General features: G+C 34.5%; 1 protein-coding gene across 1 annotated transcript in view; it reads right to left on the reverse strand.

Moving 5' to 3' along the window:
* LOC145278026 (ammonium transporter Rh type B-like) overlaps positions 1 to 20,428 on the reverse strand; it is a 132,242-nt gene that overhangs the window by 44,606 nt on the left and 67,208 nt on the right. Inside the window, exon 3 of the mRNA XM_080130236.1 lies at positions 9,201 to 9,384. Within this exon, the coding sequence (XP_079986362.1) occupies positions 9,201 to 9,384 (184 nt within the window). The remainder of the gene's footprint in view (positions 1 to 9,200; positions 9,385 to 20,428) is intronic.

Here is a 20,428-nt window from a genome sequence, read left to right on the forward strand (position 1 = left end):
GATCCAGCTACTTTGCGTATTATTTTATACATTCATTTTAATTAATTTCCTATTAGTTTGCTTTTGTTTTCTCATGGGATGATCATCTTTAGTTACATGTAATTATATTTATGCAGATAATCTACATGATTTATACTTGCGTAATATTTGCGTAAAAAGGTTATAGTAAACACAAACCTCCTTCTATCAGAGAGGCGGTAGCACTCTCTATATAGGGATGGCCCGTACACGTCTATATACGCCTACAAAACAAAACTATCCAAATCTCAACTAAAATCAACTTATAAGTTTAAAAAAGCACATATTCTTACAGAGAAGCGTCTTACGAATCCAGCGAGTGTCAGAACGTCGGTTAAAATGTCAAAAGAGAGCAAAAAAAAAAAAGGGTACAACAATGGCCAATTGTTCTTCTTTCTTCTTTCTTCTTCTTTCTTCTTTCTTTTGAGACGATGTATCTCGGTGTACGAACGGTCTCTGACAACAGTTCAAGCATCAATCGACTGCTCTTTACACGGAGAAGTGCAGTGACCCATCGCTTTTTAGCTAACTCCATAATTAAATAAGATTACGTGTAATAACAAGTTTTAAACACTGTATACCCAATGTAGACAGACCACTTCGAACACGGAACTTCTCTCAAAAGGGACAGCTCCAAATAATACACCGGATGATCACAGACGTTCCAGTTTGCCAGTGGCCTATATTTCTTGGACGCTGAATATTTGAGGTGAACGTTAAGGTTTTTTCTTTAAACAGTAACCCACCAGCGTTAATAAAACCACGAAATCTTTATCTCAGTTGATCAAAATTGTTATAAGAGTAACCTATCAGCAAGTACGACGTCAAAAAACAATGTTATAAAAATAAATAATTCTTCAGATTTGGGACTGTAAAATATGTACAAAATGTCAATGCTGTGACCAGGATTCGAACCTAGGTTAGCACGGCCACAACGTGGGGGTCCTAACCTCTAGACGATCACGGCTAACACTGATGTGTGTCGCACTTGGCAGAAAGACACACGACTACTGCCAAACTATTGAAAAATAAGGAGGAAACTTGAAATTCTCACGCATGCGCAAAAATACACTATAGCAACCGTTGTTAAATGCAGCTGAATCTCTTCGCTCGCTAAGAAAAGTAGATCAGACCAGTTCTTCTAAGAACTCACCAAACGCCAAAGGAAATAAGTTAAATTAACCGCAAAAGAAACTGCAAGAAAGTCATCTTCTAAGAACTCACTGGAAGCTGACCAAAAAGAATCAAAATCCAAGCCCTAGCCACAAAAATAACTAGATATTGTGGCTACTATACACAATCTACTAATAAAAACAAGTAAGTTTTCTAAAATAAACTACAATAAATTAACCAAGTAACCTCACACTGTCACTGGTTAGGACTTCATATAAAGATAACAACTACACTATTGGTGTATATACCGTTCCACACTTTAACTATTGGTGACGGGGCAGTATCTCAATCCTACGAGAGTTGTCTTGCTATAAGATAAGTGATATTATAGTAAGATACACATAAGTGTTATATGTTTACATTTAATAAAAAATGCCAAAGTCAGCACGTAGTAAAAAAGCTCAGAGAAATATAGACTATGAAAAAAACAAAGTCAAGGTATTATCTGAGCAAAAAGAATACTATCAGAAAAATGCTGAAATAATAAAAATTAAGTATCATGCAAATCCTGAGGCAAAGTAAGCCTGCCTCACGTGCTGACTCAAAAGCACGGTATAACAGGGATTCTGAGGAGAAAAAAGCTGCCTTACGTGCTCTTTATAACAAAGAACCAGAAAAAAGAAGGCTGCCTCACGTGCTCTTTATAACAAAGAACCAGAAAAAAAGAAGGCTGCCTCACGTGCTGACTCAAAAGCACGGTATAACAGGGATTCCGAGGGGAAAAAAGCTGCCTCATGCACAAACTATTATAAATATAAATATCAAAAACTGCCAAATCTTTGCCAAAACGTCAAAGAATGAACCAAGAAAAATTTAATAGTGAAGGTATGAACATTTTAGAACTTTATAATACTCTAACTGTTTTATCAGAGAGGCGGTAGCACTCTCTATGTAATATAGAACCGAAGGAGGACCAAGAGGCAACTCCTAAGGCCCAAAACCCAAAGACCTAAAACCCAGCAGGAAGCGACCTGCTACTAATGGAGGCGGCAATGAGCCGCCTCCTAAAAAAGACAATACTATCATGAATGTAAGTTTAAAAATAAGACTGTAAGTAAAAATACTAATTAACAAGAATAAAAAAGCATTGGAAATGCAAAAGGATATAGGGATGGTATGCCAAAAAGTATACAAACAAGATAGCTATGAATGGCTAGGCACATGGAAATAGAATTGCATCCAAAGTATAGCCCTATAGCTTTTCTCCAATCTTCATTCCGTGCCATCATTACGGTTGTAAAAAGCTATAGGGTTATACTTTGGATGCAATTCTATTTCCATGTGCCTAGCCATTCATAGCTATCTTGTTTGTATACTTTTTGGCATACCATCCCTATGTATTTTTTCCAATGCTTTTTTATTCTTGTATATATTTATGTATTCGTATATATTTGTTTAAAAAATTTTGCTTACCAAACTTCTTTGCCAGTTTTTGGTTTACAGACATAAAACTTCATATATAGGATATTCGAATCCACGCGAAACTTTATATTTTGGTATTAGCCGGGGAAAATCGGTGCAAAAGTGTGAAAATGAAAAAAAATAGAATTTGCCTGGTGACGGCGAAGCACGGCCTTACGAATATGCATATGTAACGTAATAGCTATTCGTTCATGTTTTAATTTATAACCTTGCCGCAAACATGTCTTCCTAGCTCATCCATTAACGTCAAAGGAAAAATTAAATTGTAAGCCAAACGTTTTGGTTTCAATTTTCGGTTGTGACGCACGAGTCATTGTTTTAAAATTTTTTTTTAAATCATTACTATATGTATCCAATATAAGCGTATTTTACGACCGGGAAATGCCGGGAGGCCAGCAAGTATATATATATAATTGGATAGGTTTCTAACAGCATTTCGTATAATTTTGTTAGTTTTAAGGTATTTTCAAAATTTTAAATTTTACGAGTGAAGCGCGCGGCCATTTTTCTTGCTCTAAATATTGTTCAGGTAGATACAAAAGTAACCTATCTTTATTTTGATAATATTTATTTGTTATGTATTTGATTTTTTTACCACTTTTTCGAAGGACTGTGGACAGTAAAACATATATGTGTGTGTGGGTGTGTGTGTATTCAGGAGATATGTGGTTAGGGAATGCGCAATCTCTACCTCATGATTACACTCGCAACTACCCTTACGGAGGGTATCCATTGTCTCCTGTGACTTAACGAAAGCATCGATATATATATATATATATACATATATATACATATCCAAGGAGGCCTTTACAGAGATGATGCCCTTTTTACTACAACAGCCAGGCCAAGAGAGTACAACAAAACAATTAAAAAATTACATAACTTCTTTAATAACTTTGGCCTTTCTATAATTATCGAACCAAGCAAAAAAAAAACTTCAAATTTTTTAAATGTTACACTTAATCTTAACACGAAACTCATAGTCCCTATCATAAACCTAACCTTACGCTTTTATACGTCCATAAATCTTCTAACCACCTAAACTCAATTATAAAATCTATAGTACCATCCGTCTCTAGAAGAATTCCTGCTCTTTCTGGTTATAAAAAACTTTTAATCAAAATGCTACTTTCTTCAATAATGCCTTAAGGAACTCAGGACACAAAAAAAAGATTAAATACAACCATTGTGCTCCTCCTGCAGGCCACCTTAAATCTGTAATCACACAGAATATGACTCGTAAGAAACCAGTTCAAATAACAAGATCTGCTGCTATCAATAACAATGAACCAATCTACATATATAATCCAAACCAAAATGCTAATCGAAATAAATCTAACCCACCCAGTCGCATCAGGAGAAAGAAAAATATTTGGTTTAATCCTCCATTTAGCGTAAATGTCAAAACTAATATACCTAAGGAATTCTTCAACATTGTACAAAACTCTTTCAAATACTCACACAGATATAGTTCTATTTTCAATAAAAACTCAATCGGGATTTCTTATTCAACAATGCCTAATTTAGCACAAAGAATCTTAACATATAATAACAAAAAAATGAAATCAGTCCAAAAGATCCCTTTCCCAATTAAACCTAAAACTAACTGTAATTGTAATAACAAATATCTTTGCCCACTCAATAATGATTGCATCCATAAAGATATTATATATTCATGCACAATTACTGAGCTTCCACGTAATCCTCTCATAACAGACACTAATATTTCGTCTTCAAGTTATCCTTCTTCCCATCCCCCATCTGATATAGTTACTAATCCAATATATCATTCGAGCAGCCCCTCCATCTACAATCATACAACTAGCAATAATGATGATGATAATAATGATAATAATAATAATAATAATAATAATAATAATAATGAGAATAATAATATTTCTTCTAACAGCCATCCTAACACTAACAACACTCATTATCCCCTCCAAAATAGTCCTCATACAATCATTGTCCCACAATTTGTTGAACACTATGAACAAAATTCAAACTATTTAACTTATACAAATCAGCAAATTAATATTAATATCAGACCTCGAGCTTTTAATAAAGTACATACATATATGGGCGCTACTTCAACATTAATTAAGAAAAGGATATCAAACCACATTTCTTCTTTTAACAACCATAATTCTAATAATAACCAAGGAACTTCTCTAACTACTTTAATTAAAAAACTTAACTCTAATAATACCCCCTTCTCTTGGACTATCATAAAAAAGTTAAGTCTTATACGCCAGGTTCTAAGTCATGTCGCCTCTGTACAACCGAAGCTATAACTATAATTACTTCCCCTCAAAGTAACACTATAATAAATTCTAAAAACGAACTGATCTCTTTCTATAAACATAAGTCCAAATTTAATTATGGTAATTTTGAAATTACATAGTTATTACTTTAACCTTTCAGATAGATATATAAGTCTTCTTTAACTTTATCATTTTTTTTATATATACTTTCTTAATACTTTATAACTTAATAATTCTTTATTTTACTTCCTTATTTCTTCTTCGTTTGGTCGGTTTTCTATCTGCAAATTCCGTCTTAGTCTTAATATTCCTATCTAACCACACATCTATATCCTGCATGTATATTTACTTATATTTTACTATATGCATTTACTTACATACTTGCTTTATCCTGAATTTGCAGATACCGGCCATCCTCTCCCCTTAAAAATGTTTATTTTTTATTTTTATATTTTATTATTTATTTATTTACTTATTATCTATTTTCTATTTTTTATTTATTTATTAATTAATTAATTTATTTTTTCCATTTAGTGTCTTTTAACAACTCTTGCTGACTTTTTCTTAAGTAATATCCTGTATATTTCAGTTGACCTATTTTTTTGCCCTATATTTTTTCGCGCCTATTAACATCCTTTTTGTCTGGGTCATTTTGACATTTGTTTTTCTATCTTATATTTAATTCTATCACCATTTAATTTTTTTTAATTTGGATTTTACTTGTGCAAATGGAAACTGAATTAACTTTCTTGGAGTTATATTTTTGGATTATACCGTCATTGGATTATTTACCTTTCACCAGACTATCCATTCACGTGTAATCACCTTTTTCTTCACCATATGCCCTCTGCTCCACTTTTTGTTATCAAGTAAGATCTTTGACTTACTTGTTGTTTCATCAAATACTTTTGTATGCAAAATCCGATCCCGCATTTTACTAATTCCTACCCTCTGATGAGAAGGAAAGTATTTCTTCGAAACTCCGGGGATTAAGGACTATCCACTTATCAAGTGTTTCCTTTTCAGATTAAATATGTTTTTAACTCTTTTTCAAAATGTGTTTTAACATGTTTTATTAACTGTTTGCTCGTATATATATATATATATATATATATATATATATATATATATATATATATATATATATATATATTCACTTATCAAGTGTTTCCTTTTCAGATTAAATATGTTTTTAACTCTTTTTCAAAGTGTTTTTAACATGTTTTATTAACTGTTTGCCCATATATATATACACACATATATATATATATATATATGCATATATAAATATATATATATATATATACATATAAATATATATATATATATACATATAAATATATATATATATATACATATAAATATATATATATACATATATATATATATATATATATATATATATATATATATATATATATGTATTTGGGAGTGAATTTTTATAAAGAAAGAAACAAATTTCCCAGCCTTTATCTCAAAATGTATCTCATATATCTATCTTTATGGCAATGCCCCTCTCTGCCCCTCTCTCTATTCCTCTCTCACCCCCTCTCTCTCTTTCTCATACCCTATCTCATTAACACTTTCTTCTTTATATTTTTTATGTGGTCATCTGTCGCATTATTTTACTTTCTTTCTAAATCTATCATTGTTTGTTACCTTCAAATAAACATTCACATTAATTAAAACGGCAAAAATTATTGCTCTTTGTTTTAATAAACATTGTTGTATAACTTTATTACACTTGATGTATTCTCCTACGTTCCTCCCCACCGATGGAGGGAGCAAAATAAGACACACAAAACATACCCGTTCTATTTCACCAAGAAATCCCTTGAGGCTTGATTAGACTAGCTTATTCCCCACAACTTATCTCGACTTTCTGTTCGCTTACGTAATTTCCTTTTACCCATTGACCTGATGTCTAGTAGAAATTTGCTATTTATTTTAAAATTTCCTCCTTCTACATAACTAACAGTCAAAATATTATATTACTAAAATTTTCCGAGTCGTTTGATTGGTATCTATTATGCTATATCAACCAATTTACAATTATTTAATGTCGGAAAAATATTTCAAATAATTCTTTAATCGGCCTTGCCCTTTTTTACAGGATGTAAACTCTTTAAGGATTATTTAACACCGAACACAATAGAAATACTTAATTGTATACAATCAGTTGAACAGAAGTTGAACAGAAGTTGTTGTTGCATCCATAGCGAGGTATAGTAGAGTTGCTATTTTACCCATAGCAGGAAGTAGTGTAGTTGCTATTTTACCCATAGCTAAGGTAGTATAATTGCTATCTTACCATAGTTGAGAGTGGTTGAGTTATTATTCTACCCACAACTAAGGGAGTATAGTTGTTATTTACTTATACCTGAGAGTGTTGTAATTGCGATTTTACTCATTCTTGGGAGTGGTATAGTTCTTACTTTACCCATAGCTGGAGTGGTTGAGTTGCTCTTTTGTCCAAAACTGCGAACAGCCTATAGCCTGGGATAATATAGTTGCGATTTTACCCATAGCTAGAGGTGGTATAACGTTCGTGTCAAATTATTAACGGGATACCATTTTTTTACCAGTTTCAGAAACTTACCCGTAGTTTCGTATCAAAAACGTCGGAAACGTTGGCAATGCTCAGCTGCGCGTACTGTAACATTTTCGTACTGTTCTGCGCAATGTAAACAACTTGCTATCGCAATTGCTGAATCCATGGTATTTGAGGCGTGTCAAATTATCAACAAGGCAATTTGTTTTGTAAATAAAATAGGTCCTAAAGGTGATTTGAGTAGTTCTGAAAAGAATACTATTACAGAACAGCTAGCAAAAGGTAAAACTACCCTCGAAATATCGAAAATTATAAGAAGGTACCATCAAACTGTGAAGACATTTGTCAAGGACCCTACAAAGGCACGTATGACGGATGATAAAGGTAAATCTAGAGTTGTTTTACGCCGTTCTCTACTCCAAATTACATGTGAAGTAAGAACCCTGGGCAGATAAGTCGAAAAGTCTTTAACCAAGAAGTGGCAAAGTCTGTTGAGTCTGTGACAAAGCCTCCATTAAAGTAACATCACCTACAACACCGAAGTGCGTGTCACTCTTGATGGCCCAGATAGCTGGAGCAAGGGATAGGTCCTAGATGGACGACATCGTCATCAGCGTTTAAGGCGCCAACAAGTTAGTGGTGGGATAATGATTTAAGTTGGGATTATCGGAGGTACTTTAAGTTGGCCCATAGAGAGTCCCAGAAGGCGTAAAAATGACGTCAAACGCTTACACAGCTTTTCTGAAGGAGGACTTTGAACCATAACTTAAGAAGCAAAGGTCGACGTTCAGAAGAACCATTATTTTTATGCAGGATAATGCTCCATCGCATGCAGCAAACAAAGAGTATTTGCAACAACTCGCGTTCTCTGAGCTACGGAAGATGGAGTGGTCTGCGAATTCACCAGATTTGAACCCAATTGAGAACCTTTAGCGTATCATGAAGAGACGCCTCTATGCAAGTGAACACCAATTTAAGAGCAAAGATGAGTTGTGGGATGCTCTCCAAGAGGTATCGCGAGGAATATACTGTTGACGAAATCACAAATTTGACTAATTCTGTGGACCAACGTCTTTTACAAATCATTCATAAAAAAGGATCGCATATCCCCTACTAATTATGTCAACGGAAGAATTGCTATGTAGTTATTGTGTTCTACGAATGTTTCCTAGTTCATTTAATGTTTGAAAATTATTTCAATAAACAAGTTATGGGTATATTGTGTTTTTTCTCAACCTCGTTAATAACTTGACACATTGAAATCAACAGATATTCCTATCTTCTGCCATAGTTTCGCTAATACTGCCTTAAATACTTTATTTTCTGACTGGAGTAGCTGAAGAGTATTGTAAACACTTTCTGAAAGTTTCATGGATTTTTATTCACTCGTTCCTTAAATATTTAAAAAATGTAAACTCGTTAATAATTTGATACGCAGTGTATTTGCTATTTTAATCAGAGATGGGATAATATAGTTTATATTTTACGTATAGTAAAGGGTGGCTTAGTTGCTAATTTACTCATAGTTAGAAGAAATGGAGTTGTTAGTTTATTCATAGTTAGAAGAAATGGGGTTAGTTTATTCATAGTTAGAAGAAGTGGAGTTGTTAGTTTACTCATAGCGGTGGACGATTTGTTATTTTGCCAACTATTGATTGTGGTAGAGTTACAAGGGAATTAATAGGCAGGGGAGTCTGTCAAATATGCTTAGCATCTGTTTGTGAAAGCATAACTTTTAAAGGCTTAAAAAGAGTGGAGCTTTTTATACTCACGTATCAAGTTTGATTTTGATCATTTCACCATGACTGCCCAAGTAGCCCCCGACGAGGGTTGCCCACTGGATGATTAGGGCACTAAGCAAAAAGTTGAACCCAACACTTCCGTATCCATATCGCTTCAGGAAAGTCATAAGAAAACCAAAACCGACAAAGATCATCACGTGGACATCTTGAAACACTGAAACAAAAGACAACAAAATATCAAGTTGGAAAAAGTCAAGTTCAAAAGAAAAGATCAAGAAAAGGCTTACAAACCAAGAGCTAACCCCTCTCCCGTTAAGTCTAAGGAAAAACAATGTTAAGATTTAAAGATGCAGCAATATAAATATACTTAATCTATAATTAATTTCCATTAAAAATATAATTTTAGAAACAAAGAATTGTAACGTTATATAATGAACCATCCTATTCCCAATAAATCGTTCGTAATTTTCATGTACATGGATATTGACGTCTAGTCATAAAAGTTGCATTTGTTTTTACAAAAAAAGGTCACCACTTATCAAGGCCCAGAGGCAACCGGAGATTAAGGGTTAATGAGTGTACGGTAATCGTTGAGAAAATGCCGTATAAATTGTTAGTTGAGAAACTTGGTAAATTGGATTGCTTAAAGAGGATGGCTTATCAAGAGCTTGTTTACGTTGAACTTGAAGACGGTCATGTTGTAGTGAGCTGGAAATCAGACAAACGGGACGGAATTCCACAGTTGAGCAGTTCTAAGAAAGAAGATTTGTTCATGGAATACACGTTTGTAATCCGTCTGTTTTATATGTTATGTGAAGAATAATCCTATTCCCAATAAATCCCTCGAAACTTTCTTGTAGACAGAAAACAACAATCAGCTTTCATTAACACGTTGTAAGTACTTACTTACATAGATGCTGACATCTAGTTGTTAAGGTTGTCGTAGTTATGTAGTGGCGGAAGTTTACGTGTCTTCTTCATTCCTTTGGTTTGTTTTTCTGGTAGTTGACAACTATGTTGCTGGCCTTATTTTAATTTGTTTTATAAATAGCGTCATTGGTTTCGACATTTTATTCTTACATTTGAAAATCACCCCTTCTCAGGTACATGCTATTATAAAAAACCTAGACACCTCAAAAGCATGTGGACCAGATCTCATCCCGGCTGTGCTATTAAAAAAATGCTCTGCCGAGGTTGCTCCAGTTCTGTCCAAACTTTACAATAAATGCCTTAACGAATCTTGTTTTCCCGACTGCTGGAAAACCGCCTCTGTGGTACCAGTCTTCAAGAATTCTGGTGAAAGAACTGACCCACTAAATTATCGCCCCATTAGCCTCCTCCCGCTTTTCGCCAAAATATTTGAGTCCTTAGTTAATCAAGCCCTAGTCCAGCACCTAACAGCTGCTAATCTCCTAACTGACAAACAATATGGATTCAGGCAAGCCCGTTCAACAGCAGATATCTTAACTGTAGTTTCTGAACGTATATACCGTTCATTGGATAAAACAGGGGAGAGTAGAGTGGTGGCCCTCAATATATCTAAGGCGTTTGACAGGGTATGGCACGATGGTCTTCTAAGGAAAATTAGATCATATGGAATCACTGGAAGAATTCATAATGTAATTAAATCCTTCTTAAGTAATAGAAAAATCAAAGTTGTCCTCGACGGACGTACATCCAAACAATATGACATAAATGCGGGAGTACCTCAGGGGTCTATCCTTGGACCTCTATTATTCCTGATATTCATAAACGACCTCCCTGATAATATTGTTTCGGAAATGGGTATATTTGCCGATGACACCACTCTCTATAACAGATATGAGGGGAAAACAAATGAACACATATCCAAGGAAATGGCAGAAACACTAGAGGATGACCTCCAATCCGTAGTGGAATGGGGACAAAAATGGTTGGTCACATTCAATGCTGCTAAGACTAAGCTTGTTTCCTTCAATAACTACAAGAAACCTTCTCTACCACCAGTAGCAATGGCCAAGAACACATTGCCTGAAAGTACTTCTTTTAAACTCCTCGGCCTTACGTTTACAGGGAATATGAACTGGAATAGATACATTGAGAGCATTGCCAAGGCTGCTGCAAGGAAGGTTGGCTCCCTCTACCGTGCTAGAAAACTACTTACGCCTGATAGTATCCTATACCTCTATAAGGCAACCATTAGTATGGAGTACTGTTGTCACATCTGGGCTGGTGCAGCTGCTGCTTGTCTCTCGCTCCTGGACAGGGTTCAAAAAAGAGTCGCCAACCTGATAGGTCCCGAATTGTCATCTAGGCTTCAGCCTCTGTCCCATCGACGAGATGTTGCATCCCTCTGCCTGTTCTACAAATACTTTAATGGTGAATGCTCTGACGAACTGCAAACACTTGTACCTCCCCGACGTAACTACCCCCGACAAACCCGACAAGCTACTAAGTCTCATCCCTTTACAGTGGAGATCCCTAGGTGCAAGAAAGCCTTTTACTCCAATAGTTTCTTCCCCAGAACTGCGGGTCTTTGGAACTCTCTTCCGGGATTCTGCTTTTCCAACTGCAATGATATGCAGAAGTTCAAGTGTAATATTAACAAACATTTTTCTACTCTTCTCCCTTCATAATGACCCCGCTAATTAAGTCCCTAATAGTAGCCCCCTGCTTCAAAGTGGCACTGTGCCTTGTTTGGGGTGAAAATTGAATAATAAATAAAAAAAAAAACATCACTGCAAAATCTTACATGACATAGGTTTCTCTTGCCAACTAGAGAGGTGGAAAGACAAATTATTTAAGATAAACATCCGATCACATTCGGCTCGTCTTCCAAAAAGACAACAACAAACTTTTAATTCCTGCTGTAGTTGTATTAAATACTACCTTACTAAATCCTGATTAATACAGCTGGTGAATTTTAAAACTGCAATATGGATGTGAGGACATTTTAGAAGAACGATATGCAATGGCATTCTGTTTTAAACGTGGAGAAAAATTCCACAAAATATATGGAATGCTTCAGACTGCTTTTGAATAATCTTGCATGAATTGCGTATTAGTTTTTGAGTTGCATAAGAGATTCAAGGAAGGTAGGGAGTTGTGAGGAATGAAGGGAGGTGTGGGAGGAGTAAGGAAGTCAGAAAACCAGAGTTTATTGGCTAAATAAAGAAGTTCATAGATAATGACCGTCATAAGTCTATAGAATCAATAAGTGCACAGTTTGATGTCAGTGTAAGAACTGTACACACAATTTATCTCGAGGAAGTGAAGATGCGGAAGATTTATGCGAAGTTTTTCCCAAGGTGCTCCATCCTTGCCACAGACTATTTAACCAAGATGGACATCAAGACAGTTCCTCACCCTCCTTATAATCCAGGCCTTGCTCCCTGTGACTTTTAGTTATTCGCTAAGCACAAGTAAAACCTTAAAAGCTGTCGTTAGGGGACAATTGTGGAGATGAAAGAGGCTGTGATGAGAGTCTTTGACGCGCTCACACAAGAGGACTTCCATAGGGTATTCCAAAAGTTTTTTGGAACGGTACAAGTGCATTGCAACCGAAGAAGATAACTTTTAACTTTTTAATAATTTTCTTCCTTTGAAGATTGTAGCGTTGAATATGGGGCAGCCAAACCAGCTTCCAACATTGCCCTGCTTTTTATTGAAAACAACCGAGAGCTCTTTTTAGTATTCTCGTTGTTCCCTTCAGTGCAATTGTCTGGATCTCTTTTGCACTTGCTTCACCAGAAATATTAGTTAGGTTTTTCTTCATCAGCCCTGTGGCACCTATAATAAGAACGTCTGTTCTATCAATAAAAGTCCCCATTAGAAAAAAGGTCTCGAAAATTATTGAAGTTACCGCGTACATGGGGTATCCATTGTTTCTTAAGATTGAAAGGAGACCTTATCTTCCATTATATAACTCTACTACCCCAGGCTGCACTTGTCTTTTTCAAATAGTCTAAATTTACAACTAAGTAATCTTTTTATTTCGCACAGCAAATGATTATTTTTATATGTTATATGTTTATCTAGTTATTTGTATTTGTTTTTAAATTTTCGTCGTTTCCATTAACGCCTTTTTTTATCTTATCCTTTTGCCGATGATAAGTTGTCATCAAACATTTAAAAGAAAAGGCCAATGTATTCATGGGTTGCTCATTCCGACCTTATAACTCCGCCCCTTACTCAATTGTATACATGAATATACATAAACACCCCAGCCACGGCGACTTATTCCTGTCAGTCTGAATTCAGCTCAAACGTATATATATATATATATATATATATATATATATATATATATATATATATATATATATATATATATATTACACACACTCACCCGGCGACCAGTTTCTGTCAGTTTAGATTCCGATTTTGAGGACAATGTTCCAGAAATCTTTGAACATGTTTGGCAGGATTATGTCGGTATACTTGTCTCTCTGAGCTGTGATTTGGAAAAAGACGCCCTCTCATTTCCTCTCTATTTTTCTCTCCACTTCTCTCTCTCTGTCTTTCCTGTTATCACTATTTGCATATCCTTTACTCCCACGCACAAACATATAAATTATCTATTAAACATGTTTTGTTGCTTAAGACTAAGATGGAACTTTGTGTTAACGGCGGAGTATAATTTTATAAGGACAACCGTATTATGCTTGCCAAGTCACGAAAAATAGATAAGATAATAGCAGGAAGACAAAAAACGATACTAAATAAAAGAAAGTTCTTTTATTTACACATTTGTAGATTAATTCTGGAAGATAAACTCTCCCCCTGCTCCTTGTCCTTCTCAAAACGTGGCTATACTTTGACCGGTAAGTTGGTCTATCTCTCATTGTAACGTTGTTACATTTTAACGCGGACCTAACGTTGCGTACGAAATTCTCGCGATAATAATTTCGACACGAGTTTTTTTCAGTTGAAAGAAAAGGCATTTATTACCGGTCGTTTCCTCGCCAAGTCGCCCGACACGTATTTCCCAAGCCAGCAATATAATCGCATTTGGACTTTTCCACTCGGGGTCAATTAAAAGTTTCTTAGTCTTCAACTTTAACCATCTGTAATTTGTTCCACCATATACAATCGTTAGAAAATTTTGTTACAAATTCGGAGGATAAATGAGCCTTGCATCTTATTTAAAATTTCCTGTCGTGCCACCACGTGATTAAAAACAAATTTGCACTGTTGACACGTACTTTTTCTTCTTCTACATCGACAGGTGATTTTTTCCTCTCAGCCTTTTCTTTTTCCTTCTCTTCCTTCGATCTAGCCGTGACGTCACGCTTGCGCCACGACTTGGCCATTTGTACACATGTCAGTGACGTTGTTACATCGTCATTTGCCTATATATATATATATATATATATATATATATATATATATATATATATATATATATATATACTAGCAAAAGTACCCGTCGTTGACTGGGTTCAAAAACAGCCTACAGAAAATGGACTCTGATTTATGAAAGTATGATAGGTTATGAAAAGGAAGGGTTGTAAAGAGATAGCTTTGAATTTGGGGGTATCAAAACCAAAGTAAAATATGATGAAAGTAAAAATAAAATTGATAAACCCCATAATTTATTATACCATACCTGTTCACACTGAAACACTTATCACAATATTCTGTGGATCTATATTAAAAACCTTGTTTAACTTTGTGACATATTTCCATTCTATGAAGGTCAGGCGCGAACGAACACCCCATAATTTTATTATATCATACTTCTTCAAACTGAAACATAATTATCAAAGTATACTTACGCAGATAGGTATGAAAAGTCTTTATTAAAGTTTGTGCCTATTTCCATTCTATGGAGGCCAGGCGCGAACGCAGACCTCACACTTTTATTATACCATCCGTATTTAAGTTAAAACACACTTATCAAAGTATTCTTATGTACATCTATATCAAAAACACTTGTAAACGTTTTTTTTTAATTTTAAATTTTTTTATTTCCATACTTTGTGGACCAGGCGCGAACGTAGACCCTACACTTTTAATGAACCACCGTTCTGCCAGATCAAACATACCGATTCCTGGGTCTCGATACATCTTCTATCATTATATGTAATCAGTTTTTTAAAATAGTCAACCATATAGGAGCCTATTCGTGACCAGACACACACACACAGACATTCAACTTATATATATATATATATATATATATATATATATATATATATATATATATATATATATACACGCCATAAAATAGATAATTGTTCCAATATCTTGAGGTGCTGCTCAAGAAGCTTTACCTACCTTGCAAGAATAAAATGACTTCGAAATCTAGTGGACGATACCGTTTTCTCCTTTGTACCACTTCTTTCTCACAGAAGATACGTTACTAATACTTTTCCATACTATCGTTTTCATGGTAGGTGCTCGATTGTGATTTCATCATATAAAAACATTCACAACAGAAACTTGTCTAGCTGCAACCATTGCCAATAGTGTCTCTCTTGCTCTCTCTCTACCTAAAAGTGAATTACACTTCGATGAGAAAATTTTCTTTCCTAAGATTGCCTACCCATGTAACACGACATCTAGGAGCTGCTTTCTGCCTGGCTAAAACATAGTTGTTTTCAAGTCTAATGTAAACAAATACTTTTTGAGATGCACTCTTAGATAATCAAACTCTGCGCAGTCACCGCCATCACTTTCAAACATCACGGTGGTGTCTCATCGTCCATCTGGTGCTCATTGAAACTTTATCTTCGAGTGGCTTTTGGACCTTAATAAGTAGTGACACCTTAGTAAAAAATAATAGAGTCAGTTATTTTTCGGCATCCATGTGATTCATAGGTACATGATAAAATCTTTTTCCTCGTAATTTAATGCTAAAATTTGTCTGCTTTATTAAAAGATAAAATTATATTCTCGATCAATTTTAATTTAGAGAAATTATATTTAATTTCGATTAATATCTTAGTTTTGATTATAATAAATGGTGGAAGGAGGCGGAGGAGGAGGAGAAGGAGCTTTTACCATTTCACTCGAATGTCCTAATGATATGTTGTTATTGGCTTTTTATGCACAACTAATTCATCTTTTCTTTTGTTTTTATGTACAGCTAATTCTGTCTTTCTTTTTTTTTAATCTATAATTATGTCTATACGACCGTAGTTCTGTGATGGTGACTATGTGCGTATCTCTCTAACGTATGTGTGGATATGTTTTAACTGCCTTTTCAAAATCGTCTAGTGGATATTGTGATTAGTTCTTTAAACTCGCCGCTAGCATCTTCCACATTCAATTATATACACAAGTCTTTATACAGTTTATGTTCATTTATATAGTCGGATGTGTATACACGTGGATGAGCCCCTTTTAAGGACCCTTAAGTTGTGTATAGTTATTAACCGTGCATGTGTGTATGTGTGTGTGTATATATACGCGATAAAGTTCACCATACGTTTTTTCTCTGTTATCTTGGTCTTCTGCGATCAATTCTTCCCGTCACTGGTCGATGAGCTGTAAAGAGCGTCTTAGACGAAAACACGACGCCAATTTTCTGGGAAGGATCTCTTTATTTCGTCTACGAGTGAGATGGAGGCCCCTTCGTATTGTTGACTTAAGCCTTTTTGCGTTTCCGTCAACGCATCTTCCTTTGATCTGTCTGGTCTTCGACTCCAATCGGCTGTCTACTCTATTTTATTCCAAATATTGTTCATATGTTATATCTTTCCTCTTTTTGAAGTAGGGTACGGTTACGAATATCTCCAGTCTAAAACAATCCTTATACACTGTGAAATTTATTTTATGTATGAAAACTAAAGAGGGGAGATATAACATATGAGAAATAGTTGGAATCAAGTCTCTCCTTGCTGTTATTTCAGATCATTTGAAACCATAGCAGCAAGTTTTAGTCCCCCCCCTCCATCAAGGCAAGAGGTTTTGGGGAAATATCAGATAATTTGTAATTCATATGCAAAACTACGAAAACAAATGACTATGATTGAAATATTGGTAAAGTTGCAATATAAAGGTTTATTTGATACTGTAGATATTCATAATCGAACTCAAAAAAGAGGGGGAGATATAACATATGAGAAATATTTGTAATCCAATCTCCCCTTGCTGTTATTTCAGATCATTTGAAACTATAGTAGCAAGTTTTAATCTTCTTTCCATCAAGTCCAGAAATTTTGGGTGTATATATATATATATATATATATATATATATATATATGAGCAAGTACTTAATAAAACATGTTAAAAACATTTTGAAAAAGAGTTAAAAAGATATTTAAGTTTAAAAAGGAAACACTAAATAAGTGGATAGTCCTTAATCCGCGGAGTTTCGAGGAAATACTTTCCTTCTCATCAGAGGGTAGGATTTAACAAAATGCGGGATCGGATTTTGCTTGAAAAAGTATTTAATGAAACTACAAGTAAGTCAAAGATTTTACTTGATAACAAAAAGTGAAATACACACACACAAACACACACACACACATATATATATGTGTGTCTGTGTGTGTGTGTGTAACTTTCCCGTCGATTTCATGTTCAAACAACTTATTTAAATTTGTTCAAGCTTCAGAATCAAATGACATTGAATTCCTGCAAACGAGTCCACACTTAGTACAAGTGTCTGGATTCAAACGTGTTCGGTGATATGGCTGCTTACCATTTAGCTTTTTTCCCTTTGTCACGTAGATGGTTCAAACTGTCAGAATGAAAACAGCGAAGACTCTCAAAACAAAGTAATTTCTACTCTTTGCGATCCAAGACTCCCTCCTCAAGACATCCTATATATATATATATATATATATATATATATATATATATATATATATATATATATACTAGCAGGGGTGCCCGGCGTTGCTCGGGTGTTTGGAGGTGTATGCTGTGCCAAAAAAGCAAAAAAACAAAAAAAATGATAATTTTTTAAAACTTTGACCCCTATTATGACCCCTTAAAATTTATAGTTTCGGGCTCAAATCACTTTATTAAGTTAGATCCAGGTTCAAGGAACCTATATCTAAAATTTCAAGTGTCTAGACCACAAAATTGTCGGAGGAGTTTGGTAGAGTTCTTAAAGGTCAAATCGTTGAAATTTGACCCTTTAACAGCCAAATTTCTGGCTGACACCCGTCACATCGATTTTCCCAAATCTCAGTACCCGGTATTTCAAATTTCGAGTCTATAGACTAAAAATTGACAGAGTTATTGCGTAGGGAAATGTACACAGACAGACAGACACACAGACACACAGACAGACAGACAGACAGACACGTTCACTTTTATATATATATATATATGTGTGTGTGTGTGTGTGTGTGTGTTTATTGATTAGTATATATAATACTAACAATAAATGTCTATGTTGATGTTTGTTTAGCAAGGCGAGAAAATAGAAATTATGCCACTGGTAAAATATAACTACTAAGCTACGCAGTTTAAGCAACATCGAATGGGCATTGAAACGATTTGTCATTCGCGTCAATAACTTTTAAACAGCTAATACCAGTTGATAGCTCCAGGCGGGTTTAAATTAGATGTTGTACTTCCTATATTACGTGTAATTACCTCCGAAACGCTGCAAGAGAAAGATAACTGAAATAGCTTTTTTCCCTTACAAAATTGTACCCTATTTAAACGGGCATTTTGACATGACTTCCTTTCGCACAAAATAAGTGAACACTTGCTGAAAATGTTGTAGTCTGTAAGGAGACTTGTTATCACTTGATACTCGGTGATAAAGAGGAGAAATCTCAAGCCTAAAGAGGCAGATGTAAAAAGATACTATAAGATTTTTTTTTTCTGTTCGTAACCTTTCACATGAATGAAAATTACCCTGACCTTTCGTGAAGGTTAACAACTTGACCTCGAACTCTACAAAACAAAAAAGCACACGCAATCAGACATTCCGGATAATACATAACAAAGCTTCGTTTAGAAAACAGAAGTAATGAGGTCATTTTCTATATTTTAGAGATTTTGTGAAACAATTTAATATCATTGCTGCCATTTTATTTATTCTCTTTCTTAATTGCGGGAAATTGCGGATGGGCTTTTCTCGTGTTATCTATCTCTATGTATATGTAGTTGTATGTAAGGTATTAACTCATAAACTAATTAACCGATCATTGTGAATTTTACAACATAGCAAATAAGCACGAGAGATCAAAATCTGAGCTACTTTTGCTTTTCATTTAGTTTTATTCAAGTTATTGTGACTTTAAACAAATTTAGACACGGATTTCTTAAATAAAAATGACCCTAGGCAAGGCATAAAGCCACTTGATGTAAGAAGGTAAAATATACTACTTCAAGTCTAAAAATGTAAACGATAATGTGAGGCAACAGCAATACTATCCCCTTTGTCAGTTACAACCCTCATGGAATGCGAGGACTAAAAGACAAAATAAAGGAAGCGAGAAATATGAAGCTGACGAAAGCAAAGAAAACATCCTTTTTCTACTCTCTTTAATATATGAGTAAATCATTCTAAATTTTAGATTTATTTTAGTAGTTTGAAAGGTTTGTAGGATTTATAATATCCACACAAAATAGCATTTGAATATTCAAATATTTCAGATGTACATTTTACTCATAGCAATTAAACACTAATTAAACAAGATATCCGGAATTTAAATTTCTCAAATGTGAAACAGTCTCTAAAATCAAAATGATGGGTTCTATGCATAAGCTTTACTGTCGTTCTTTCTTGGTTATAATCTTCGCAAGAGAACATAAAACACACATATATATATTTTTCTTGTTTAAGTATAAAGAAAATAATCACATCCGTCTATTCGATATTTGCACGTAATATATCCAAATCAACCCTAAAATAATACTAATTATAAATCATCTTACCTCGAGGATTTTTCTGCTAATATATAAGGTAAAGTCAGCCGTTTCATTGTCATCGCTAGCTTTCCTCCTACAAAATCACTATTTGATTCTTGTTCGTCAGTTTTCCTCGGGATCATTGTAGTATTTTATTAAGAAGTATAAAATGTAATTCGATTTAATTTCCCATCCATCGTGTGTTGGTAGGAATTGTTTTTTTCATGAATAACAATAGGCGTAACACTCTATGGAAGGATTCGTAGTTACGTCGTTTTGATTTTGCAAAACGAATCTTACATAGTACACAAAAAGCAAAGCCAAACGAAATGCAAGTAATTAACTACCAGACATCGACAGGTAAAACATCTAGTAGCAACTAAAAATGTGCAAGTCGTTATTCAATATCTACTAGATGGTCTGTGGTTTTCTTGTTTAAAAAAGTAAACACGTGGCTC

This window comes from Euprymna scolopes, chromosome 6, assembly GCF_053919585.1.
Source record: "Euprymna scolopes isolate OS-2025 chromosome 6, ASM5391958v1, whole genome shotgun sequence".
In the NCBI taxonomy this organism is placed as follows: Eukaryota; Metazoa; Mollusca; class Cephalopoda; order Sepiida; family Sepiolidae; genus Euprymna; species Euprymna scolopes.